The sequence below is a fragment of the Odontesthes bonariensis genome, chromosome 1, assembly GCF_027942865.1.
Source record: "Odontesthes bonariensis isolate fOdoBon6 chromosome 1, fOdoBon6.hap1, whole genome shotgun sequence".
Taxonomy (NCBI): Eukaryota; Metazoa; Chordata; class Actinopteri; order Atheriniformes; family Atherinopsidae; genus Odontesthes; species Odontesthes bonariensis.
In genome coordinates, this window is record NC_134506.1 from 1,210,311 (window position 1) to 1,237,500 (window position 27,190).

The 27,190-nt window shown below is 45.5% G+C and overlaps 2 protein-coding genes across 3 annotated transcripts in view; both read right to left on the reverse strand.

The window, feature by feature from the left end:
* The window catches only part of arnt2 (aryl-hydrocarbon receptor nuclear translocator 2), a 99,082-nt gene extending 82,717 nt beyond the window's left edge, over window positions 1-16,365 (reverse strand). For both annotated transcript variants that reach the window (XR_012768317.1, XM_075455033.1), the window contains exons 1-2: window positions 16,045-16,365; window positions 4,234-4,345 (exon numbers count right to left, since the gene is read on the reverse strand). Coding sequence is in view for 1 of the 2 variants with exons in the window: in XM_075455033.1 (XP_075311148.1) it covers window positions 4,234-4,345; window positions 16,045-16,075 (143 nt within the window). In the remaining variant the exon portion in view is untranslated. The remainder of the gene's footprint in view (window positions 1-4,233; window positions 4,346-16,044) is intronic.
* A 6,882-nt stretch (window positions 16,366-23,247) lies between these two features.
* fah (fumarylacetoacetate hydrolase (fumarylacetoacetase)) overlaps window positions 23,248-27,190 on the reverse strand; it is a 26,519-nt gene continuing 22,576 nt past the window's right edge. Inside the window, exon 14 of the mRNA XM_075469919.1 lies at window positions 23,248-24,098. Coding sequence (XP_075326034.1) covers window positions 24,022-24,098 — 77 coding nt within the window. The 3' untranslated portion in view covers window positions 23,248-24,021. The remainder of the gene's footprint in view (window positions 24,099-27,190) is intronic.

Below are 27,190 nucleotides of genomic sequence, written 5' to 3' on the forward strand. Positions count from 1 at the left end.
GAACTTTACTTCTGCGTCTGATATTTGTTGCAGCTGTTAGCTGTCTGTCAAGTTGGGCAAAGGGACACGCAATAAGGACAGGACAAGAAATATTATAGCAAGGCTATTAAAAAGGTAGGCCTACATACCTTGTGTAGAAATGGATGTCCCTGTCAGAGCCTGCAAATCGCTGTAGCCCGAAACGTTGTTTCAGTGACAGCTGCTCCAGCTGCTGCCTCAGCTGGACAATTTCCTCCCGAAGGCTTTCGTTTTTGCTGAGAGCCAAGTCAACAAACGCGGGGTCCGGAGATGCGCAGTAGTTGTGGTCGCATGTAGCGCTATCATCTTCGCCAGTCTCCACACTCTCTGGTCTCTCTCTCCGTTCCCAAACCCCAAGCCTTCTCGCTCCAAGAGAGAAATTGTTCCAGGGGAACAACACCGGCACGGCACCAGCCTTCAGCCTCCGCCTACCTCCCACTTCAGCCAGCTCGGTGACTTCTTCTGACACAAAGTGTCGACTGCATACACGCGTATGGTGTGAGATTATTAGGTTCACTCTTCTAATGTTGACGATCCATCTCTTCCGTTGCTGGTCATTGGAGGGGAAAGTGTGAAAACTAATGGTGGAATTGAATCTGGCTCAGGACGAACACTGAGGGACGCAACAGTGCTCAGCTGTCGTCCCCTCACAGCGCTGATATTTAAACCTTTTCATCTTTACTTTACTTTTTTTTCTACAGTAAATGACTAAATTACTACTAGGCTAGGCCTAACTAATACATCTATATCAAAAAGATTGTTATAACATAAAACAGGCTATTTACACAATATTTTGTTTAGCTATGTTACCTCACAAATTTGAATACGCCGCCACAACAAGAAGTGACGTCTCACCGGAAGTTTACTACCTGGCTTATATTTTAGCGGAAGTTCCAAGTAACGTTCCGTGCATATAGCAAGTTCTGAGCAGCTTGAAAGTGAATATCTGCAGATGTTTCCATGGTACCAGCTGCAGAGATTCACTGAAACATGTTCCAACATGAACATAAACCCAGAATCTGAGGCAGAAACAGTGTTTGTGCTTCTGTTACTCTTTGTCAGTAATTCTCAGAGATAATCTGGATGTGGGATAAGACAGTCCCAAGTGTAACCTTTCATTGGAGCCCAAGATCATGACTGTATGTTGAAGCATTCAGGAATGGCAGCTTTTTTTCAAAGGCTCTCCAAATGGCACAGCTCTGGCACAGCTCTGGCACAGCTCTGGCACAGCTCTGGCACAGCTCTGGCACAGCTCTGGCACAGCTCTGGCACAGCTCTGGCACAGCTTTGGCACAGCTTTGGTATAGCTCTGGCACAGCTCTGGCACAGCTCTGGCACAGCTTTGTCATAGCTCTGGCACAGCTTTGGCATAGCTCTGGCACAGCTCTGGCACAGCTTTGGCACAGCTTTGGCACAGCTCTGGCACAGCTCTGGCACAGCTCTGGCACAGCTCTGGCACAGCTCTGGCACAGCTCTGGCACAGCTCTGACAGCTTTGGTACAGCTTTGGCATAGCTTTGGCACAGCTCTGGCACAGCTTTGGCACAGCTCTGGCACAGCTTTGGCACAGCTCTGGCACAGCTCTGGCACAGCTTTGGCACAGCTTTGGCACAGCTCTGGCACAGCTTGGCACAGCTCTGGCACAGCTTTGGCACAGCTTTGGCACAGCTCTGGCACAGCTCTGGTACAGCTTTGGCACAGCTTTGGTATAGCTCTGGCACAGCTTTGGCACAGCTCTGGCACAGCTTTGGCATAGCTCTGGCATAGCTCTGGCACAGCTTTGGCACAGCTCTGGTACAGCTTTGGCACAGCTTTGGCACAGCTTTGGCACAGTTCTGGTACAGCTCTGGCACAGCTTTGGTATAGCTCTGGCACAGCTCTGGCACAGCTCTGGCACAGCTCTGGCACAGCTTTGGCACAGTTCTGGTACAGCTTTGGCACAGCTCTGGCACAGCTCTGGCACAGCTCTGGCACAGCTTTGGCACAGCTTTGGCACAGCTCTGGCACAGCTTTGGCACAGCTCTGGCACAGCTCTGGCACAGCTCTGACAGCTTTGGTACAGCTTTGGCATAGCTTTGGCACAGCTTTGGCACAGCTCTGGCACAGCTTTGGCACAGCTCTGGCACAGCTCTGGCACAGCTCTGGCACAGCTCTGGCACAGCTTTGGCACAGCTCTGGCACAGCTCTGGCACAGCTTTGGCACAGCTCTGGCACAGCTCTGGCACAGCTCTGGCACAGCTCTGGCACAGCTTTCGCACAGCTCTGGCACAGCTCTGGCACAGCTCTGACAGCTTTGGTACAGCTTTGGCACAGCTCTGGCACAGCTTTGGCACAGCTCTGGCACAGCTCTGGCACAGCTCTGGCACAGCTCTGGCACAGCTCTGGCACAGCTTTGGTACAGCTTTGGCACAGCTTTGACACAGGTCTGGCACAGCTTTGGCACAGGTCTGGCACAGCTCTGGCACAGCTTTGGCACAGCTCTGGCACAGCTCTGGCACAGCTTTGGTACAGCTTTGGCACAGCTTTGGTACAGCTTTGGTACAGCTTTGACACAGGTCTGGCACAGCTTTGGCACAGCTCTGGCACAGCTTTGGCACAGCTCTGGCACAGCTTTGGCACAGCTTTGGCACAGCTTTGGTACAGCTTTGGTACAGCTTTGACACAGGTCTGGCACAGCTTTGGCACAGCTCTGGCACAGCTTTGGCACAGCTTTGGCACAGCTTTGGTACAGCTTTGACACAGGTCTGGCACAGCTTTGACACAGGTCTGGCACAGCTTTGGCACAGCTCTGGCACAGCTTTGGCACAGCTCTGGCACAGCTTTGGCACAGCTTTGGCACAGCTTTGGTACAGCTTTGACACAGGTCTGGCACAGCTTTGGCACAGCTCTGGCACAGCTTTGGCACAGCTCTGGCACAGCTTTGGCACAGCTTTGGTACAGCTTTGGTACAGCTTTGGTACAGCTTTGAAACAGCTTTGGTACAGCTTTGAAACAGCTTTGGTACAGCTTTGACACAGGTCTGGTACAGCTTTGGCACAGCTCTGGCACAGCTTTGGCACAGCTCTGGCACAGCTTTGGCACAGCTTTGGCACAGCTTTGGCACAGCTTTGGCACAGCTTTGGTACAGCTTTGGCACAGCTTTGGCACAGCTTTGGCACAGCTCTGGCACAGCTCTGGTACAGCTTTGGTACAGCTTTGACACAGGTCTCTGGGTCAGGTCTCTGGGTCAGGTCTCTGGGTCAGGTCTCTGGGTCAGGTCTCTGGATCAGGTCTCTGGGTCAGGTCTCTGGGTCAGGTCTCTGGGTCAGGACTCTGGGTCAGGACTCTGGGTCAGGACTCTGGGTCAGGACTCTGGGTCAGGTCTCTGGGTCAGGTCTCTGGGTCAGGACTCTGGGTCAGGTCTCTGGGTCAGGACTCTGGGTCAGGTCTCTGGATCAGGTCTCTGGGTCAGGTCTCTGGGTCAGGACTCTGGGTCAGGTCTCTGGATCAGGTCTCTGGGTCAGGTCTCTGGGTCAGGTCTCTGAGTCAGGTCTCTGGGTCAGGACTCTGGGTCAGGTCTCTGGGTCAGGTCTCTGGGTCAGGTCTCTGGGTCAGGTCTCTGGGTCAGGTCTCTGGGCCACATGGCAGACGGAGGGGGATCAGGACCACATCAACTTGGATGTATTCCATCTTTAAACCTGATGGGAGGACTTTTCTGCATACCTGTGGGAAACTGTTTTTTGGCACTTTTATTCGAAATGAAGATGACTGTGGCTGCTCTGTTGGTAAAGGTTTTATCTTTCTTCTCTTCACCACTATAGTAGCATAGATTGAGTTTCAACAATTTCTAAGAGATTTACAGGTAACAATGAGCTTGGAACTAGAGCTTCTATATGGTGTGAACATTCAGATAGATGACACCAAGACCAGTCCTGCAATAAAAGTTTAATACCAGGGTTTTCTACAGCCTCTCAAATGTATTTGCCAAACCGCTCATACTCAGTTTGCAATTCTTTTCCATATAAAATAGTGAAATGTAAAACCATAGAGCTGCATACAGTACTATAATGATGTCAGTATTTTGCAGTGACGTTTTCTATGGGAGAAAAACAGGTTCATCCTGATGATCTGTTTCTTTGGACTGCATGTCCACGTTTCCATATCAGCTTTCATTTTCAGTTGGAGAATAAAAACACTTCTTAGTAGTGATTACTTTCCACAGCACTGAGACACTCACCCTCCTGATCTCCTCTTGCCCCCACGGCCTGATACAGTTCCTCCCATCCTCACCTGGCTGGATCCCACTGCTCCAGGCATGGCTACTGTCCCTGGCAACTCACCGCCCATTTCTGGAAGATACAACCATAACCAGGAGAGGGTGAACACCAGCATTGTTCACAGAAATCTTTCAGTCTAACTCAGAGAAACATTCCACTCAGAACTAAGAATTCTTCGTAGAGGTGTCCTCCACAGATGAAAGTAGAAACGCCCTTGGCTTCTCCTTTAGTGCTCCTGTGAGGCCCGCGTGTGGAGAAACAGCAGCCACATCATTTACAGCTGGATGACTATCTCAGTGTGTATACTTTCTGATGTTCTGAAAGAAAATATTATGATATATGTGAATAGGTGAACAAACCTATGGATGTGTACTGACATGGGTGAATGTAAAGGTGTTACAGAAATGAGAAGAAGCTACAATCTATCGATCACATTTAATGTCCCTCTCTAGCTGTGTTGATATCTCCTGTCATTATCAAAGCTTTACTTTAGCACTGACAATGAAAAGCTTTATGTTAAGTGCTAACAGATGACAGCAGCTGAAGTTCGATAGAACCACATACTGTACAACAATGATGCACTCATCCACTGTCAGACATTAGGAGGAATGCATGTCTGCTGAGGCTAAATGTTTGAAAAGTGTTCCAAACAAGGTGCAGTCAGTGGTTCTGCACCTGCAGGGCATGGACACAGTGCTCTTTATGCCTCTTTAGGCCCTGTTGCAAATACATTTCTGGGAGTTTCCTTTCAGAACACGGAGCATTTTCCACAGCAGGAAAAAGCATGTCTGGACATTAATACTTGACATGGATGTGGCTGCTGCTGCATGTTGACATGTTCAGTGTTTCCCACACATAGACTAATTCGTGGCGGTGCGCCACAGCTTCAACACCGGCCGCCACATATTGCGTTTCATTATTATTATTTTTTTTAACGCTATTTAAAAAATACGCATCGTATTTGTTAAGCTGCATTTCCTTTCCCTGCTCTCCCTCCGTCTCTCTGTCAGTCACACGTCTCTCTCACATAGCCTACTCACACACACAGCCCTTCCCCTCCGTGCACACCGCGTGTGGCTCCATCAGCGAGATCATCCCTGGAAGCGTGGAAGCTGTGCCTTAGTGCAGAGAAGACGGCTGGCGAAATTCACGAAAGGTTGGTATCACGTGCACCTTTATAAAATCACACATTAAAAAGTCCTTTAAAAATATTTTATATTTTGAATACAATGTTGTCCCGTCCCGTCCCATTGCAAACAAGCGATTACGCCTTCTTTATAAAGTTAACTAGTCGAAAGTTTGCCGTAAAAAAAAAAAAAAATGTAGTTGGGTTGTCGAGGTCTAAACACTAGCAGCTGTGAATCAAATAAAGTAGGTTTTTAAACTCTTACACTGAGGCTGCGGCTACACGAAAACGTTTTTCACTGTAAACGATACTTTTTCTTATCGTTTCGCTGTCGCGGCCACACGGAGCCGGCGTTCCCACTACCCCAAAACGATAGTTTTTGAGAACGGGTTCCAGAGTGGGAAGATTTGAAAACGAGGTCGTTTCGTTTCCATTGTTACAGCGAAATTGTTTTTGCGTCAGTCAAACGTTGACGCTGTGAGACTTTTCTATTGTCTCACAGCGTGGCGTGACACAGTGACGTGTGTACTTCATCGTTTTCATCCGTTTTCGTCTGGACCTGAGTCTTTACAGCAGCGTTGCCGTGTGGTCGCAAGAATTTTTGTACCCATTTTAAAAAAAAAACTCGTTTCGTTTTCGTGTAGCCGTAGCCTAAATGTTTGCTGCTTCAATCCAGATGAGTATTGAAAAATATTTTCCGCGATTGAAAAAGAGACGTGCGTGTTGAGGATGAGGAGCAGCCTGAACCGGAGGTATCAGTCTGAAACAGCTGAACAGTCCCACCAGTGTAATTAGCTATGCTATTCATTTGTTTACAATATTTTCAGGCTTCAACCAGTGCTGCTCAAGCCCCGCAAAATCAGGTGCTCTGACAAAACATGCAGACTTTGCAGCAAGTAGTCTGTTAATACAAAATGTAGTATGGCATAGTATTTTGTAGAGGTAAAGACATTTGAAGATGTGACCCGGAGTACAAATACTGTACCATTACCAAATAGCATAGCATCCTTTATGTGTTCTACTGGGCACAACTACAGGAACCTGCAGCTGCAGAACACAAGCAGACCACAGCTTGGTGCTTTCACTAATCTTATTGCAACAATCCTTTTACCAGCTTTTTCTGCAGGAATGTTCAGGTGCTCTCCACAGACAGCTCCAGAACACATTTCACTCTTCCTATGCATGAACACAAACAGCTCACTAATGACAAGAGTGCTGAGGAATATTACATTCCCAGACAAACAGTGAAGCAGGGGTTTCAGGCCAAAGCAGGTTTCCCATAGCCTGACTACGTCATACTCACGATTCTAGTCAGAATGTGAGTATGGATGTGGGTATGGGGCGTGTTTCAACCGAACCAGGAGAAAAAATGCCTCTTCGCTCAATTGGATAGACCTACAACCAATCAGAGCAACGTAGTATGTGACGTAGATTAAGCAACACACACTTGTTGTAGGAAGGACGGCAAAAACATATTTTCTATCGATAAAAGCCTTTATCACGTTCCTCTGTTCGTCTTTCAAAATGAATGCAATGTGGAGATCCTGTAGAACAGACTCGATGGCAGAATCTACACACCCTAGCTCTCCAGCGGCAGCCGTGTTCAGCTCTTTAGTGACGTAGTCGATAATGTCCCTGTTGATCATCTGTCCATCATCGTATAAAGCCCGCCCTGTCAATCTGATTGGTCCGACCAATTCTTGGTCGGGCATAATGATTTCCCAACTGAGCAGAGCCAGACCGAACTTCCCGACCAAATCTTTTATGGGCGGGGCTAAGTTCGGCTGGCACCCAGGCTAGGTTTCCCAAACACCCTGGGACAAACTGATGGAACACGTGTTCAGCTGAGTCCTCCATCTGCTCCGGGTCATTTCACACGAGACCACGTGCTGTATGAGGATCACAAAATGGTCAGATCTGGTATATATTCTTTAAGTCCATCCCTACTGCTCCCTCTCTATCATCCAGCAATGCATTGTGTGTGACTGTAACCTCCTGCTCCCTCTCTATCATCCAGCAGTGTATTGTGTGTGACTGTAACCTCCTGCTCCCTTTCCATCATCCAGCAGTGTATTGTGTGTGACTGTAACCTCCTGCTCCCTCTCTATCATCCAGCAGTGTATTGTGTGTGACTGTAACCTCCTGCTCCCTCTCTATCATCCAGCAGTGTATTGTGTGACTGTAACCTCCTGCTCCCTCTCTATCATCCAGCAGTGTATTGTGTGACTGTAACCTCCTGCTCCCTCTCTATCATCCAGCAGTGTATTGTGTGACTGTAACCTCCTGCTCCCTCTCTATCATCCAGCAGTGTATTGTGTGTGACTGTAACCTCCTGCTCCCTCTCTATCATCCAGCAGTGTATTGTGTGTGACTGTAACCTCCTGCTCCCTCTCTATCATCCAGCAGTGTATTGTGTGACTGTAACCTCCTGCTCCCTCTCTATCATCCAGCAGTGTATTGTGTGACTGTAACCTCCTGCTCCCTCTCTATCATCCAGCAGTGTTTTGTGTGACAGTAACCTCCTGCTCCCTCTCTATCATCCAGCAGTGTATTGTGTGACTGTAACCTCCTGCTCCCTCTCTATCATCCAGCAGTGTATTGTGTGTGACTGTAACCTCCTGCTCCCTCTCTATCATCCAGCAGTGTATTGTGTGTGACTGTAACCTCCTGCTCCCTCTCTATCATCCAGCAGTGTATTGTGTGACTGTAACCTCCTGCTCCCTCTCTATCATCCAGCAGTGTATTGTGTGTGACTGTAACCTCCTGCTCCCTCTCTATCATCCAGCAGTGTATTGTGTGTGACTGTAACCTCCTGCTCCCTCTCTATCATCCAGCAGTGTATTGTGTGACTGTAACCTCCTGCTCCCTCTCTATCATCCAGCAGTGTATTGTGTGTGACTGTAACCTCCTGCTCCCTCTCTATCATCCAGCAGTGTATTGTGTGTGACTGTAACCTCCTGCTCCCTCTCTATCATCCAGCAGTGTATTGTGTGACTGTAACCTCCTGCTCCCTCTCTATCATCCAGCAGTGTATTGTGTGACTGTAACCTCCTGCTCCCTCTCTATCATCCAGCAGTGTTTTGTGTGACAGTAACCTCCTGCTCCCTCTCTATCATCCAGCAGTGTATTGTGTGACTGTAACCTCCTGCTCCCTCTCTATCATCCAGCAGTGTATTGTGTGTGACTGTAACCTCCTGCTCCCTCTCTATCATCCAGCAGTGTATTGTGTGACTGTAACCTCCTGCTCCCTCTCTATCATCCAGCAGTGTATTGTGTGACTGTAACCTCCTGCTCCCTCTCTATCATCCAGCAGTGTATTGTGTGACTGTAACCTCCTGCTCCCTCTCTATCATCCAGCAGTGTATTGTGTGTGACTGTAACCTCCTGCTCCCTCACTACCATCCAGCAGTGTATTGTGTGACTGTAACCTCCTGCTCCCTCTCTATCATCCAGCAGTGTATTGTGTGTGACTGTAACCTCCTGCTCCCTCTCTATCATCCAGCAGTGTATTGTGTGTGACTGTAACCTCCTGCTCCCTCACTACCATCCAGCAGTGTATTGTGTGACTGTAACCTCCTGCTCCCTCTCTATCATCCAGCAGTGTATTGTGTGTGACTGTAACCTCCTGCTCCCTCTCTATCATCCAGCAGTGTATTGTGTGTGACTGTAACCTCCTGCTCCTTCTCTATCATCCAGCAGTGTATTGTGTGACTGTAACCTCCTGCTCCCTCTCTATCATCCAGCAGTGTATTGTGTGTGACTGTAACCTCCTGCTCTCTATCATCCAGCAGTGTATTGTGTGACTGTAACCTCCTGCTCCCTCTCCATCATCCAGCAGTGTATTGTGTGTGACTGTAACCTCCTGCTCCCTCTCTATCATCCAGCAGTGTATTGTGTGACTGTAACCTCCTGCTCCCTCTCCATCATCCAGCAGTGTATTGTGTGACTGTAACCTTCTGCTCCCTCTCTATCATCCAGCAGTGTATTGTGTGTGACTGTAACCTCCTGCTCCCTATCTATCATCCAGCAGTGTATTGTGTGTGACTGTAACCTCCTGCTCCCTCTCTATCATCCAGCAGTGTTTTGTGTGACAGTAACCTCCTACTCCCTCTCTATCATCCAGCAGTGTATTGTGTGTCACTTGTTTGTCCCTGCTTCTTCATGCACTGTTCACTCACTCCATCCCTCAGTCAGATGAAGAGGATGAGCTCCACAAAGCCTCCAGCGTGTTCCAGTGCATCACGTAACAGCTATTATTTAATAGTGTGTGCACTAGGGGTGGGCGATATGGAAAAAATGTTGTATCACGATTTTTTTGCATTAAATCACGATTTCGATTTTTTATCACGATCTTCCATCCAAAAAAAAAAAAAGACCAATTACAGTAGAGTTAAGTCGACATGCTGAACCACAGAAGAGCTAAGGAGTAAAAGAAAGAATTTGGCAATCAACACATTGTAATTCAACTGTAACCCAATTCAAGATGAAAAATAATGATCTAATTAATGACATCTGACACAGTGAGAGTGAAGCAACCGGAAATAGAAAAACGAACCACTGATGACGACTTGACTCCACCTCATGATGCCATTTAGCAACAGATGAGCAACGCTGCATGTTCATTTACTGCAGCAACAGTCACGCACTGCCATCACCAGAGCGCCCTAAAGGAATACTTTTGCGTTTCGTTATTATTATTTTTTTTTAACGCTATTTAAAAAAATACTCGTATTCTTTCAGCTGCATTTCCTTGCTGCTCTCCCTCAGTCTCTCTGTCAGCCTACACACACACACACAGCCCCTCCCCTCCGTGCTTCCCTGGAAGCTTGCTAGCTTCAGTGGCGCGTTAGATTAGCTCTATAGCTCTGGCTCAACCGAAAGAAGACGGCTGGCGAAATTCATGAAAGGTTGGTATCACGTGCACCTTTATAAAATCACACATTAAAAACTCCTATAAAATATTTTATATTTTGAATACAATGTTGTCCCGACCCGACCCATAGCAAACAAGCGATTACGCCTTCTTTATAAAGTTAGTCGAAAGTTTGTCGTAAAAAAAAAAAAAAAAATGTAGTTGGGTTGTCGAGGTCTAAACACGAGCAGCTGTGAATCAAATAAATTAGGTTTTTTAAACTCTTACACTGAATGTTTGCTGCTTCAATCCAGATGAGTATTGAAAAATATTTTCTGCGATTGAAAAAGAGACGTGCGTGTTGAGGATGAGGAGCAGCCTGAACCGGAGGTATCAGTCTGAAACAGCTGAACAGTCCCACCAGTGTAATTAGCTATGTTATTCATTTGTTTACAATGAAGATGTGAAAATCTGCAGATAAGCCACACCTGTGTCACCCATCCTTACGTCCCCCATAATTTTCCTTGATGGAGAAATTATCCAGGTTCTTAAGTCCCAATGTGACATATATGTCACATTACAGCTCTCTGACAGTGGGGGGTGGTATTCTGGAAAAAAAAACTCTGAAATGGGTTCTATGTGGTCTATTTAGTCTGTGTTATAACCCCCTTAATTTTCATTTTTTTGATCTCTGAATCTACTGTAACAAGATGTTTGGTGTCAAATGTACAAATGGTAGAAACCACAGATAGGTGGGTGCTTGTCTGCAGTCTGCTCCTCTTCACTGGCTCTGACCGGCCTGTCTGCAGTTCATCTCATCTTAGAACTGTTCAGGAAAACCAAGCTTTACAATGTAAATGAGCTTCTACCAAATAATATCAGATGACTTGCAGTCTACATGGGCTGATAGCTGCCCTTCCTGGGCCTGCTTCTGAAGTTTGTTTGGGTCCTGTTCATTATTACCTCTTCTGAGAGCGAGTCGGATTATAGTTTAGACTAGTGGTTGAAGCTCCAGGGCTCTAGAGTGCGACGGTCACACATGCAAACTAATTTCTCAACGGTGCGACTAAAAAAAATCTGAGGTTGCACCGGTGCGACCAGACGTTCGTGGGAAAAAAGTCTCTGCGACTCTGAAAGCCTCCCTTTGGTTCAACAACAGACAGACACTAGGCCCATATCGTGGTCTAATCCAATCAGAGATAGTGAAGGGCGGGACCCCCTCTGATTGGCTGTGGTCCAGATATTCCTGTTCGTGTGTGTATGTTTGAAAATGCGCATGCTGCAGTCAGACAGAGAGGTGAGTGGCCTAGGCTAGTGCTGTGCGATATTACCATATATGTCGTAGTGCGATGTAAAAATGTCTACTGTACCATATAGCCCTCTATTGTTTATATCTTTTAAAAAAAAAAAATCAAGTGACACGTATGAACAATAATTGAAGGCTAAATGCAACTGCAGCAACGCTACTACTTTGCAGTAGCATTTTTACGTCACCTGCAAAGACTCATTTACGGCAGTGCATGGATACAAACAACAACATGGCAGAGAGTACGATGGAAAACACAATGCGAACAGAACCCAGAGAGGAATCAGTGCCGAAAAGAGGGAACCGGAATTCCATAGTGTGGTTTTGGTTTGGATTTTAAAAAAATTTTTTTTTTTTTTCAATCGCCAAAAATCAATAAAGTGCGGTGCCAGTGGTCCTCTGCCCTTACCACGGCACCACGCCCTGCTTTGAACGCTCTAATTTTTTCAAAGTAAACGCTTCGGACCCAGCGGGACACTCAGCTAAGAGCATCGAGGGGGCGCCGAGAGGCAGGCGCTGGGACAGACGGTAGCTCGCCTCGCGGCGGACCGTCAGCTCGATCCCGAGATCCAACAACGAGCTTTTTAACTGCAGCAACTTTAAGATGCGCTATTGGAGCTGGAATTACCGCGGCTGCTGGCAACAGACTTGCCCTTCAATTGATCCTCGTTAAAGGATTTAAAGAGTCCTGTATTGTTATTTTTCGTCACTACCTCCCCGAGTCGGGAGTGGGTAATTTGCGCGCCTGCTGCCTTCCTTGGATGTGGTAGCCGTTTCTCAGGCTCCCTCTCCGGAGGGAGAAGTAGCCTGAGAAACGGCTCGAGGTTATCTAGAGTCACCAAAGCGGCCGGGGCACCCCGAGAGGCACCCGCATGGGTTTTGGGTCTAATAAATGCACGCATCCCCGAAGGTCAGCGCTCGTTTTGCATGTATTAGCTCTAGAATTGCCACAGTTATCCAAGTAACGGTAGAGCGATCAAAGGAACCATAACTGATTTAATGAGCCATTCGCAGTTTCACTGTAGCCTACCGGCCGTGTGTGCTTAGACTTGCATGCTTGTGTTCATTTTATTGTGATCTTAACACAAGTTTTAATTTTTTTTTTTAAATATCGTCAAAATATCTTTATCGTGAAAATCCTAAAAAATATCGAGATATTTTTTTTTGCCCATATCGCCCACCGCTAGTGGAGGAATCCTACCTGTCAATCACAGCTTGTGCACACGCTGCTGAGCGTGAGTCTGCCCCAGCTTGTGTGCGCTCACACTGGTGTGAACTCACGTGCACAACCTCGTCCACAGAGTGGGAGGGGTTTGGGGGGCGATCGGAGCTTGTTAGAGGTTGGGGGAGGGACCTGAAAGTTGTATCAGTTCGAATTTTCCGACTTTAGACTCGGAATTTTGAAAACCTGCCGACTGCAGCTTTAAGAGAGACAGGAAGCAGAGGGCAGAGAGAGGGGGAGCAACATGCAGCAAAGGGCCATCCAATGCGGGACTCTAACCAGGGCCACCTGCAGCGAGGACTGTCTCTGTGTACATGGGGCGCCTGCTCAACCCACTACGCCACGGACCACCACGGTGCACCTAATGTTTGTGCAGGTGGACCCAAGAAAAAAAGTTGGGCGCACCAGTGCAACCAGTGCAAAAAGTTAGTCTAGAGCCCTGAGCTCTATGGGGTTATGCTTAACTGAGTCTTAACAGTGATTCCTATGGCTAATCAGCATACCAATTAATAAAAAGCTGTTATAATGTGCACTGACAAATCTAGCCAGACATGAAGATAAGACATCATGGTTAGGGCCCGATAATTTCCGCGATCACGGAATTGGCCGATTAAACCGGCATCTATTTTTAACGTGGAATATTGCGGAATTTGACATAACTTGACTGAAATGCTGTTTTCTTGTGGAAGAGGAACGTATGTCTGGAGAAAACTACACAGAGGGAAGCAAATCTGGGTGGCACAACAAGCCCCCTCCACAGAGTCCCCCCCCCTTCAAAACAATGTAAGCATGGCGAGGCAGCTGCTCTATCTTTGTTGTGGAAAAAACTCCTAAACTCGGCACTAACCCTTCAATACAGAGCCGAGCAATACCCAAATGACTTTTATGTGACAGGTGAACTGTTGTTCTGCAAATTTTCCAGCACTCAATTGACAAGGTACGAACTCACTAGGACTAACTAGTCCCTCAGCTTAAAGGGAAACCTGGACCTTATTTCTGGCTGTTTATGTTCATTTACTCATTGATAACATTTTGGTGTCACTCTGAGTCATTCGGACGCTGTTTAGATCATACGAGAGCCGCTTTAAAATAGTGAAATGAAGGAGTTTGGTGCCTGACTTAAAGGCTGCATTGGTCTTGCCCCGTTCACTCCCGTTATAATATATACGCGGCTATCGAATGATCTAAACAGCGTCCGAATGACTCAGAGTGACACCAAAATGTTATCAATGAGTAAATGAACATATACACAGCTAGCAATAAGGTCCAGGTTTAAAAAAACGGAACTTTCCCTTGAAGAAGTTTCAAATGTTTGGTTGTTGTTTTATGACAAGTCAACTAAAGTTTCATCACTTGCTGCTTGTTTTTGACGCGCTTTTGATGTAGGGGAGAAAAAAAGATTTTCACCTTTAAATTTAGGTTAATTTCATTTGTGTACATTTTAGTCACTGTAAAATAAGAGTAAAAGGTAGAAAACAGGATTCCCAAAAATTAAAACGGAAAAAATAAAGGAAAAATTTGGGAAAAAATAAAACGGATTTTATAGGGCCCTACATGGTAAGAAACACAGCGTTACAAATGGCAAGTCATGTAATGTTATCTGGTAAAAGCTCATTTACACTGTAAAGCTTGCCTTCACTACATAGCTGAAACCACAAAGTATGTCAGATCAGACAGAATACCGGAGAGCATCAATACTCATCATTCAAATCCAACAGGAATCCATTACAGCTGGGTACGGAAGCTGAGAGGGGCCAGGCTTGGAAAAATATCTAATGTCAATGAGATGTTAATTATCTCATTATCTCAAGACGACAAGGCTTGTGTTGTAGTGACAACAGGTTAATTATGTAGTTATCTAACGATAATAACGTTGACATCCTTCTGATCCTCAGAGCCGCCCCAGAGCCACCCCAGAGCCACCCCAGAGCCGCCTCAGAGCCGCCCCAGAGCCGCCCCAGAGCCGCCCGAGAGCCGCCTCAGAGCCGCCCCAGAGCCGCCCGAGAGCCGCCTCAGACCCGCCCGAGAGCCACCCCAGAGCCGCCTCAGAGCCGCCCCAGAGCCGCCCGAGAGCCGCCTCAGAGCCGCCCGAGAGCCGCCCGAGAGCCGCCCGAGAGCCGCCCCAGAGCCGCCCAGAGCCGCCCCAGACCCGCCCGAGAGCCGCCCCAGAGCCGCCCCAGAGCCGCCCGAGAGTCGCCTCAGAGCCGCCCCAGAGCCGCCTGAGAGCTGCCTCAGAGCTGCCTGAAAGCTGCCTCAGAGCCGCCTCAGAGCTGCCTCAGAGCTGCCTGAGAGCTGCCTCAGGAGCCGCCTCAGACCCGCCCGAGAGCCGCCCCAGAGCCGCCTCAGAGCCGCCCCAGAGCCGCCCGAGAGCCGCCTCAGAGCCGCCCCAGAGCCGCCTCAGAGCCGCCCGAGAGCCGCCCGAGAGCCGCCCGAGAGCCGCCCAGATCCGCCCCAGAGCCGCCCCAGAGCCGCCCAGAGCCGCCCCAGAGCCGCCTCAGACCCGCCCGAGAGCCGCCCCAGAGCCGCCCCAGAGCCGCCCGAGAGTCGCCTCAGAGCCGCCCCAGAGCCGCCTGAGAGCTGCCTCAGTAGCCGCCTCAGAGCCGCCTCAGAGCTGCCTCAGAGCTGCCTGAGAGCTGCCTCAGGAGCCGCCTCAGAGCTGCCTGAGAGCCGCCTCAGAGCCGCCCCAGAGCCGCCTCAGAGCTGCCTGAGAGCTGCCTCAGGAGCCGCCTCAGAGCTGCCTGAGAGCTGCCTCAGGAGCTGATTCGGCTCCTCTTCCCCTCCCGGATCCAACACATCACTGCACTACAACCACGAATCAGCAGGCGAGGGGTAGAAAATACAAATATCCGTCTCAGTGCTCCTTTGCACGGCAGCAAGTGTTGCTGAGGTAAGGAGGCCAGTGACGGAGGGTAATGATATGCTAAATAAGCTTTTGTGTCAGGAGTGAGGAGACGGGCTGGACTAACCCGCGCAAGGTGCTGTGCTACCGACACGACCAGGAGCACAAACACCCCAGCACAGAGGGTACACACAACCACACAACGGCCCACACCTCCTGACATTTGGACTGAGTGCGGTGAGCGGCAGTGTGGGGGAGAACAGTGGTGTTGGCCGGGCTCGGTGGGGGAAGGGGAAGGATGCTGCCTCCAGGCTTCCGCGGCCTCCGCAGCACTGCCCTCCGCGGGACCCCGCTTCGGCTGCCACCGACCGACTCACGTCCACAAACAGCCCGTTCGGCCCCACAAACACCCTGAGTACGACTTACCGGACGGGTTGACTGCAGCGGGAGTTGCCATGTTCGCTCAGCCGAGAAAATATCAAGGCGGCAGCGATGGGGATGACGCACAATACAGCGAGAGAGCCCCTGCGAGAAAGCGTCCACACTCCGCGGAATCAGCAGGCGAGGCTCGTTCCAGCCTCCCACCTCACATGCGTGAATGCCGAAGAAAAGCAACGTGACTTCCAGCCACTAACCACCGTGTGTTTTGTGGTAAATGGACAGACTAAATGTGTCTCTCATGAGAAAAGCTCTCAGAGCGGACTTAATCAAATGCAAGATGTCTGAGTGGTAACACCGCGAGACTTGCCTGAATAAATGAATGTTAAACAGTAACTGGTGAGACTACACCGTTTCAACGTGCTACTTTGTTGCGCGTGTGCTTTTTGTGTCGGTTTGGATGTTTGTGGCAACATATTTTCAAATTATTCGCCCTCCGCAGCCTCCTCTTCCTCCTGCCGCACAGCTTGAGGCATGAGCCGCCTCCTCAGTGCATCTAACGGCCGGGGTTCATTCATGGCCACGTCATGCAGGTGGAAGCTGCATTGAGATCATTTAGGAAAGGAACATTCCACCTTTAAAATAGCCTAAGAGGGTATACTCCTGATTTCTGCCCCGTTCCAGCTAAAGATTAATGCCTTGACATCCCAAGAGTGCAATGCCTGCATATAGCAGACCCACAAATGGCCTGTATTTGCATTGTTACACATGTCCTGCTGCTTGGCATTAGATAGTAAGTATTAATACCAGGGGCGATTTTAGGATCTGGTCTTTAGGGGGGCCCAGCCCCCAGTGCTCACAGAGGCACATTATTTCTCACTAATTGAGGCGAACTAGTACATTTATCAATTTTGGAGCCATATTAGTTTTGCTTTGAGTAGTGTTTTCCCCTACAACATTCAATTTTGACCTCTTCATTTCAAAAGACTGTGGCTCGACAGGGACAACAGAGAGCCTGAGACAAATATTGAAGATAACTCAACATTTACTTTGGGAGTAAAGAGTTAAAACAAAAACAAATGCTAGAAAAAAAATAAAATGGTCTCTAAAATAATGCATCCTAGGTGCCGAGCTATCTCACGGTGGTGCCTTGGCAACACTAAAAATACCCTAGCCTCGCCCCTGATTAATACATCTCATTCCTAAACCTAACCAACCATCCAATGAAAGTAGCTGAGAAGGCCAGCTCATGCCTCTGGCTTCATGGGGAGAGAAACTGATTTGCAGCTGAGTGAACTCAGTGAAGACTTCATATACATGGCATTACATCACTGCTTAAAGGTAACAGTTTGTTTTAATATCCCTGTAAATGATTCAGAGTAAAAATCCTTATCATGCAGAATGGCTCCTGTATATGATTGTTATTCATACATTATGACTATGACCAATTGTGCTTGGATATAACTGGCTTAGGTGGAACCTTTTATTTCCTTCTCAGATTCACATTTATTCAATGATTGAATTCATAAGAACACTTCACATTTAAAAGTAGGAATAGGGCAGTAAAGTGGTGGTGGAAGAGCAGTTTCTATCGTGACATCAAATATGGGTAACTTTCTATCAGAGGGCTTTATTAATTAGAGGGATTTAGAGACTAGTCTATGTATCATTACTAACATTTATTTAAAGAAATATCCATCAGTAAATTAAAGTAGTGCCAAAAAAACCTTCATAAATGATGATGTATTCAAAGAATGTTCCAGAATTTGACTTCATTTAAAAAAAACTCAACACACCCGTTCGCCTCCAGAGAATGTTTCCTGGCACCTCTAACCTTTGTTCTAAATGTAACATACATAAAGGGACATTTCTTTATTTGTTTTGGTCATGTGACCGTGTCCAGACTTTGTGGAAGGGGGTACACTCTGTGATCCAGGAGGTCACTGGTAAAAAATGTTTGCTGACTCTGTCTCCTCAGTCATACCCCAGACACTCTCTTTAACGCAGATACCAAGTCTTTGTTGATAATTCTTTCATTTCATTTTGCTGAGGTGGTCAACTCCCTGGGTCCCTACCGACGAATTGTGGTCAACACAGAATTCTGCTCTTATTCCTCTTGAGAAGTTGACTCATGACCTTAAGCATAAGTGAGACTTGTTTTGGAGGATCTGGGAACCATTGAATTCCTTCTTACAGAAACTATAACTGATCATCTGTCCCTGGAAGAGGAGGGCTGACTGCTTTTCACTTTGTTTCATTTTGTTTATTTCAAACACGCGATTCACTCACCTGTCTCCTGTCATCTTGCTGTTTTTGTACGTGTATGCATGGATATATATTGGTGTATGTATGTGTGTATGTATTTATATATCTAGAGATACATATTGCAGCGCTGGTGTTAGTTTGGGGTGGGGCTTTTTTATTGTTTTTTGTTTTGCATGTGTAGTAAATTCTGAGAGAGGTCGTCTTCAAAAACCGGTGTAAAAAATGAGTGATGAAGAAAGCTGCTGAAACGGACGTAGTCGAACAAAAGAAATCTTTATTTCTGTCATCAGGTCCGTCTCAGTTACAGAAAATGCATTTCCCGGGAGAGCCTGTGGTCAAATCGAAAAACTCTCTGCTTGGGGAGAGAAAGTCCCTTACTTTTAAAGAAGATTCAAGGCCACTGGTCCAGGCGTAAAGCCAAAAGATATGGTCTGACTGTACGGTCCCATATCAAATCTACCTTATTTGGGTAAAACTATTTAAGAGTTTGTTTTTCAGTGTATCTCAGTGTCTTGCACGGAGACGTGCGGAGGCGTCTTGAAATTAACCAGCTGTGGACTCATTAAACTCTGGTTCGTCCATTTTGTCTGTGGACTCAATGAACTCAGTTCAGATTTCCTCATGTGCCTTTAGGCCCCATTTTGCCTGTGGGTCCATACACTTCACATGTTTTGCTGTCGGCTTTGTTTTTCTAATTTTTGTACATTTTGTAAAAAGAAAAAAAACTCAAAGTAGACATTCACCTTTACTTTGTATGTTTGACCTTTTTATTGGCTCACTGAAGCAATAAAGCAGAGGGCTAAGATATCACCCTTGGAAGTACAGACAGCACTTTTAGCACAAGCAGTTAGTTGTTGGTTTGGCTTTTTCCTGGGATTTGTTGGCAATGAGGAACATTTTAAATATCATGCACATAGTTTAATGTAGCTTTAATTACACCTACAACTCGATCATCTTGGTTTATCGACCTCCTTGTAGAATACTCAAGAATAAGATATGCACATATTTCTCACAGGGCAGGTTCAACTACACATATGAAGGGATAGTAACTAGCCTGGGCTTTTTGTGGACACACATGCAGCCGCACACACACTGAGTGGGAATATGTGCAGTGCCCTGCTCTGCTGGGTTTGTGGGGCTCAGTATGCAGCAGCAACCAGTGACTCCTCCCCCCTGCTCTGCATTTATCTCTCCTGTCGCCTTATCTGCCCTTTTTCCATCTTGCATTTCCATTAACCTCCCATCCTCCCTCAGCCCCACACCTAACTCCAGCCGAGCTCCATTTCTCTCACAGTGCTCTCTCAATGCAGAACGCCCGCTGTCCTACCTTCAGCAGGATGTGAAGGAAGAAGGTAAGGAGCTCTGAGATTCCTGTCTCCGGTTGGCTCTGTCTTTGAAATGTGCAGGTCGTGGTTCGCCATTTGGGGGTACATGCTGTGAAAAACGAAAGCTTTATGGACCTATAAAGTTAGTGATATTCTAACATGTTACTGTTGGGTCTTTCTAGCATAAATGTATGAGAAGTGCATGAGCAATGCCGGTTTGGCAATGGTATTATCCGGGACCCATCCCGGCCCAAACCATCGACCTAGGCTGCTTGGCCCATGGGGAAAATAGTTGTAACTAATTTTTGTCACTTATCTTATTCTTGCATTAATATCAATTCAACTGTAGTCTGCATAAATTCACCATTGCAGCGCAGCCGCCTGCTGCATCACAGCAGATTAAATAGGTTCTACCATGTAAGGGAATTCTCTCCTCCCAAATGTTTCAGATGGTTTGGCCCATGGCTCGTCTTTTAAATAACAATGGCGCGACACAGAGCGCGTCAGTGATGGAGGGTAGAAAGAGGCCAGGTGGAACAGAGAGGGCTAAGCTCAAAAAAAGACAGGTGGCAGCCAAATGTGCCAAATTGACAGATATCTTCTCAAGACAAGCTGGTAGGTTACTGAGAGATATGGATAATAGGCCTGGTTGTGAATTTGATCAAATAGGCTATAACGTGGCAAACGTTTTTCAATGTCAACTCAACTGTCATCTGACAGCTTTTGTTGTTAAATATGTAAAATCTCACAATTTATATGATTTAGAAGTGTATTCCTATATTCAAAGAAGAACCGAACACTTTCTTTACATTCCAGTTCTGATGAACAATTGCTTAACGCTTTATCACGCTTTATCTCATCAACTGTAGCCTGCATTCCCACAGGCGCGCACATGTGGTTACTAACGCAATATTAAATAGGGGCGATCACATTTGTTGTTTGATATTTGTTATTAAATGCATCTCAAACATGCAATTAAAATAAATATAATTATTTAGAAGGGCTGTATGCAAATATTGTACATGGTTCGCGTGCGCAGGGACAGGGGCAGTATGGCAGGGCAGGGGCAGCGCGAGCACGTTGGGGTGTTTAGTTGCCTTTTTTAATTACTGGAGAGGCTGCATACGCGTTCTATCCGCGGGAATCAGCATCATGTTTCACGTTCAAGCCTTCCCCTCCCATTTATTATAATGTGAGCTGAGCCCGCTCACGCCCGTGCAGGGAATAGACTGCTCTATTTTCAAGTTGCAATGAGCACTTATCCGGACACCGCGCGGGCACGACGCTTTGATGTGAAAGGAAGAATCTGTTTTCTTGTTGATTTCTATCCATTTCGGACTGAACACGATTGTTTTTTGTTTGTTTTATCTTTTTTCATGGACTCAAATTCCTCCTCCATATCAGAGTGGCCTGAATTTGAATTAAATTCCCGGACTGAGAAAATGGCCCACCCCGGCCCTGTGCATGAGCGTTTAGAGAGTACTTCTGCAGTGGAGTATGGAATCACTGATACAATTACTGTCTGCAAATGTGTTTTCCTATTTTTTTCTTATTTGATTTTATTTGTACTAAAAATGTGAATCAGAATATCCAAATGTTCCACCGTGGGAACAGAGGGATGAGCTGATTTAAATGTAGTGTGGCACTTTTCTGCTGATTTTTCATTTACTTTGAGGCATCAGTGTTTTGATTGCTCCTAGTTAGTTAAATTTGTAGAAATCACCGTGGGGCATCTGATTAAAATGCAGACATGATGTACAGATCCAGAGTATTTATTGTAGTTTGTGGAGTTCACAGTTGGGAGGTTATGGTCCTATGTTCTTCACATTTGTACTTGTTATTGTGATGATGGAGGTTGTAATTGTGGTTTCTATAAAGTAAACAAAATGCACAGTGCCCCTTAGAAACGTATGCATAGTGACTACAGCATTAATGGCTAATCATACACTAACACACATGGGAAATAGCTAACCAGACACTAATACCTGACATTACCAAATATATACCTAAATCTACACATACACGTTATTATACTGACACGCCACACTGTACTAGTCAACAAACTACCAACTTAGAAACATCATCTCCGTTTCACACGGCAGGAATAGTTATCACTTCTAAGTTAACTTACACGCGGTTATCGCGGTAATCGCATTACCCGCTATAAACTAAACGTCGGCGAAATATAAAGACATTAATCATAACATTCTACAATCTAACATTAAACAGGTCACACACAAACGGGAAATGTCAAAGACTTACGGTTTCTGAACACACAACAACGCCCAACAGCATAAACAGTCCACGGAAGACAAGGGATTCTTTTCTGATCTCTCCCTCTCCATCCACTGGCATCTGTGTATGGAACCCTCAGACTGACACTCCAATTAACTACACAAGTGTAGCCATAAGGGTTGCACGCACAGAACGCATGGATGGCCAGCAGGAGACTACCTGATCATGTGCACAGTCCCTAGTCCTTCACAACAATCAGAATTACTGCACTACTGCATTTTTGCTCTCTCTCTAGACGTCTATAGAGAGATTTTTTTTTGTTACATAATAAAATCTCCATTGCAAAATTACAAATTCTATTTGGGGATGAATAGATAAAACTATCAAAACAAAAAAAAGTTTTATACTGGCAGCTACAGGCAGGTGTAAGGTGTGCCAAAAGTCAACAATGGCACACATACAGAGAGACAGAATGCTGTAAAAGAAAACAAAGAATTTCATAGCCCGCCAGGAGCCCCTTTCACACAGACACAGGGAAAGCTATGTGGAATAACTGGAATAACAGATATTCACATCTTTGTTTTAGCAATAGATCACATTGAATATTTTAATCAATGCGAGCGTGCATTAGGGGGCAGTGGAAAGAAAAAACTCCCTTTTAACAGGGCTCCATCAGAACCAGAACCAGAACCAGAACCAAGAAAGTACATGAATGGACTGGATTGAATTGGACTGTAGAGATGACATTCATTATGAATCTATGCTATTTAAACTGAATTGAGTAAAATAATAGCATCTGCCCTGACTCTTTGGGTCTGTGAAGCAAAGATTAACTGATCACATCTCATCCTAACGCAGCTCCAGAGATCAATCATGAGGAGCCAACCACTTGGAACCAAGAAGTTCTTCACAGAACCTTGTCTCACCAAGTAGATGAGGGGTCATTGCAATCTTTAAAATCAGTCTTTACAATGATCAACATGACAGACATGATTAGAGTTGTTAGACAATGTTGATGATATTGTGAGTCTTTTCTCCCAATAATCTTTCCCAAACCCCACCGTCATGTGAAAAAGTATGTATGTACACTCTTTAATCTCTGGTTTTATGTATCAAGACAAAATAAAAATAATCCGCTACTCATCAGGTTTTAAAACGACATTAGTACTACCTCAGATTAACAACACATAATAATAATAATAATAATAATCAATTTAATTTGTACCGCACTTTTCATAGCAAAATCTCAAAGTGCTTACACAGTTGAACTAAAATCAAAAATAAAATCAACATCATAAAAACATAAAATCATGTGGAGGCAGAGTAGGCTTGCTTAAATAAAAAAGTCTTCAAGCCTCTTTTAAAATCAGTCAGTGATTGTGGAGCTCTCAGGCAATCCGGGAGGGAGTTCCAAAGACATGACATATTACACAGTGTAATTATTTATTGAACAAAAATGACAAAGTGCAGAAATCTGGGTTTGAATTTTCTGGCTTGCCAGGACTTTTCTCTGGGCCAAAAGTTCTGAACCATCCATGTCAGGTTAACTGGTGAACTGGCCATTCTAATATATGTTTCTGTTTATGCATTTGGCAGAGGACTTTATCCAAAGTGACTTACACTCATATCCCAGGTAGGCAGGTAGCGTAAGGGGGGTCTTGCCTAAGGACCCCTACTGGAGGTAGTACCTTTCATGCATGTGGGTCAAGTTAGTTAGGGTGGGTGGGATGAATGGATGTTCTGCAATCATCATTCCCCAGGTTTTACCATTAACATGTTCAAATGAGCAGAATATATGGAGTTCACGGTGCCTATTCAGTACAAAGCTTTCCTCTTTCAGAATCCTTGTTGTTTTAGGCTTGAAAAAAGGTTTGTTATCAATTTGACTCATTCATGACCTCTAATGTAATATGAAAAATACTTGTAGTAGCAGAGTGTACAGAGGCATATGCTCAGCTCTTAAAGCCACCGCACATATTAACAGCAGGAATTGGTTTTGTGTGGCGTTGTGTCGATGGGACTTAAGCACACATCCACCTTTGCAGTGTGAATGAAATTGCGCGCAAAGCAGCATGGGAATTCCTAGGCTAGTGTGAGAGGGTAGTTCATGCATGAACACAATCACAGTGACTACATCTTTTTAACATTGTGTCCTTGGTTATTTATTAGACAAAAGGATGCCTGCAGTATTAACAGTATTTCAGTGTTGCAGGGCAGGGAGGATGTTCCCCTGGCAGGCTCCGAAGCCCACCCTGTATCCCTCTCCTTGGCAGTAACCTAAGAAGAGATTGGACATAAGTTAATCATTTGATTATTGGCATCATCATCATCATCAGTCAGTAAACATCAGATTTTAGAAATCAAACTTCAAAAGCAATCTGCTTTTTGTCCAAATTAATCTATATTACTGAATAGGGAAAAATCGCAGGCCTCGACTCACAGGGGGGCCGGCTGTGCTGGAACAGGCCACGAGTTATGCCAAGGAATAAGACAAGAAATGCAATCTTCATAAAACAGAATTATCATGATAAATGTCAAATCCCCATTTTCTGGACGTTCATATTTGCTTCTGAATAAAAGTTGAAGAAAACAAAGAGTTGGTTTTATACAGTTCTCTACGGTCAGAGAAGGAAACACAAATCAGTAGAATGTTAAACACAATTATAGTTACTTTAACAAAAATGACTGAACAATCTGACCATCTGCTTTTTCTCCAAAAGAAATACTTTCATCAAATCTTTAAAGTACTGATAAATAAGACAGGCTGACTTATTTTCAGTCTGTGCACTGAACTAAGAGGTACATCCAGGAGGTATTTGATAACCTTTCCAAAGCGGCTTGATTCTTGTGAGATTTGACACATTCTGATTGTGATGGTGAGAGATTCCATCTGGCCAGGTTACCAAGCTGTCAGTTAGTGGCTGAAACCCAAGAGTTTGGACCAAAGAGCATCCAGTTTCTCTCCACAGTCGCCTCAGGCACGCTCAGGACGGGAGATTGGACCGAAAAAGAAAAAGTTTTCAGTGCAATCTGTTGGTTTTCTTAGCTAGGAAATTGTTTTTGAATTGGCTCTATATGAACAAATTGGATTATTTTATGAATAATTATGATTACAATTAATTGAATTCCAATTGGCTTGAGTTGGACTTTATTATCTAAGTGCTTTGAGATGACATTTGCTGTATTTGGCGCTATATAAATAAAAATGAATTGAATTGAATTGAATTGAATTGAATTGAATTGAATCCTGGAAAGACTCCAGGTCCCTTTAGAACAGGAAGGGCTCCTTTTCCTTGACCGTCCAGGGGGGTTGCTGCTTGCTTCATCTGATTGGCTGAAGTTTGCACATGACTTTGATGGAAGGATACTTCATCTAAGCACCTGCTGAGACTAGAAAAACACAAGAGTGTGTGCATAGCCCTCTGTTCAAGGTTTAAGTGTCGATGGAAAAATAACAAAACCAGTCAAATTATTCTATGGAATATACAAGGCTGTCACTCAGGAGGATAGCCATGCTTATAGTTTGTAGGACTTTAAATGGTAGCTGTGCATTGTTACTTAGCTGTCTAAAGGTTTGCACTTGGTTAAATCAGTGGATCCTGTTTTACTGCCTCCCAGCTGTTTAAAACTTATGATGGATGAAACCTGCTTGATGTCTAACAGTTTCTTGTCTTATAGATTAACTAACTTTATCACGGAGTCAGCTAAATGATTTCTCATTTCCCTTACAGCTGTGGGAGTGAGACATGCCTTGAATGAGATCTCAGGTTGTGTCGTGGTGCAGAGCAGGGTTTGGGGGTCCGGCGTTTTCTGCACATCACTGCTCAAGCCCTGTTCAGAGATGTTTAAGAGTTCATGTTTTTCATGCACGCTTTGTGTTTCTGAAGTTAGAAGGCTTCTCTGTGGATAACCATATGAGTGGAGGTAACTCACGATTCATCTTTTTCTGCTGATGAATGAACATTCATTTGATGTATAGGTCTGCTGTGTTTCGTTACGAAATGGTGACATTCAGTTTGTAGTGTAAATTACTCTAAAACCAGTGGAAAATCTTATCAATTTGAAGTAAAACCAAATGAGTTATTATTGCATTTAATATTTCATCATGAAAAGTTTTCTCCCAGTACCAAGAACTCTTTTTGACTTCCTGTGCCCCTGACTCCTTTAACAAGTTAGTGGCAGAAGATTATTTGCTCAGCTCTACTGTATCTTAACTGAACGACAAACTAATTGAAATATTTTTAATAACAAGCACAAAAAGGGTTTTCTTTTCATAATAGGTCAACTTTGAGGAGTACATCAGGTGATGTGCAGTGTGTTGAGTGACAACACTCCAAAGGTCTCTAACCGGAGAGCGAGTATCAGCGTGGAAGCTAACAGGACAGCTGGAAGCTAACAGAACAGCTGGAAGCTAACAGAACAGCTGGAAGCTAACAGAACAGCTGGAAGCTAACAGAACAGCTGGAAGCCTCTGTCTCTACACCTCCCCCTGCTGACTCTGAGCAACATTATCCATGCTCCGATAACACATTTCATACCTTAATGTAAAGTGATCGGAAATTCTGCTTCATAGCCAATGTGTCCATTTCTACTAGGTGTTATTCAACAAGATGGATGAAAACTGGCCTTGAGAGAAGCAAACTGTAAGATAAATGTAGCTGGGCAATGCAAGTTCAAGTTCCACTGCCATGCTCTGACACTGTCTGAGGAAGACGAGGGGCTTTATCTAATGCCAGAGCTAGTTTGGTTATTTCCAGGCAATAACATGAGAAATATCTGCAGATATTGATAATGCAGAACGTAAATTTATTTACTTTCATAATATCTATATTTTCTTTTTCTGTGTGGAAGCTTGAGCCACGTTACTGCTTCATTTCTGAGTACACTCAGAAAGGTTTGATTCAACTCTCCCACATTCAGAGCTGTCAGGGCACATCCCACCTTCAACAGTATTCAACTGTTCAATGGTATCAATCCTGGGTCTATTCTGTTTTCGCTTAGCGACTGTGGAATACACTATGAAGATGAGTGAGGATCAAAGTGAAATGAATGGGTTTCAAGATGAGCCTGAACAATGACATGGATGAACTTTTTTGTGGGGAACCTCCTGTCTGATCTGGGGAATTTCTCCAGCTCTCACCATGCTGTCACTTCCATTCTCCTGGTGGTTCCATTCTGGGACCTAACCTGATGCATCACATGGTTGGGCTCACAGACTCATCAGGGACGTCCTCGAAACTGACTGAACAAGGGCAGCGCTTTCAAAAACCAACTGGAAGGTGATTGGATGAAGCACCTGTCCAAGTCACAGTCAGATGAATGCAGAAGCGGTCAGTGAATGGGAGCAACAGATACCCGTAGCTGCCAGT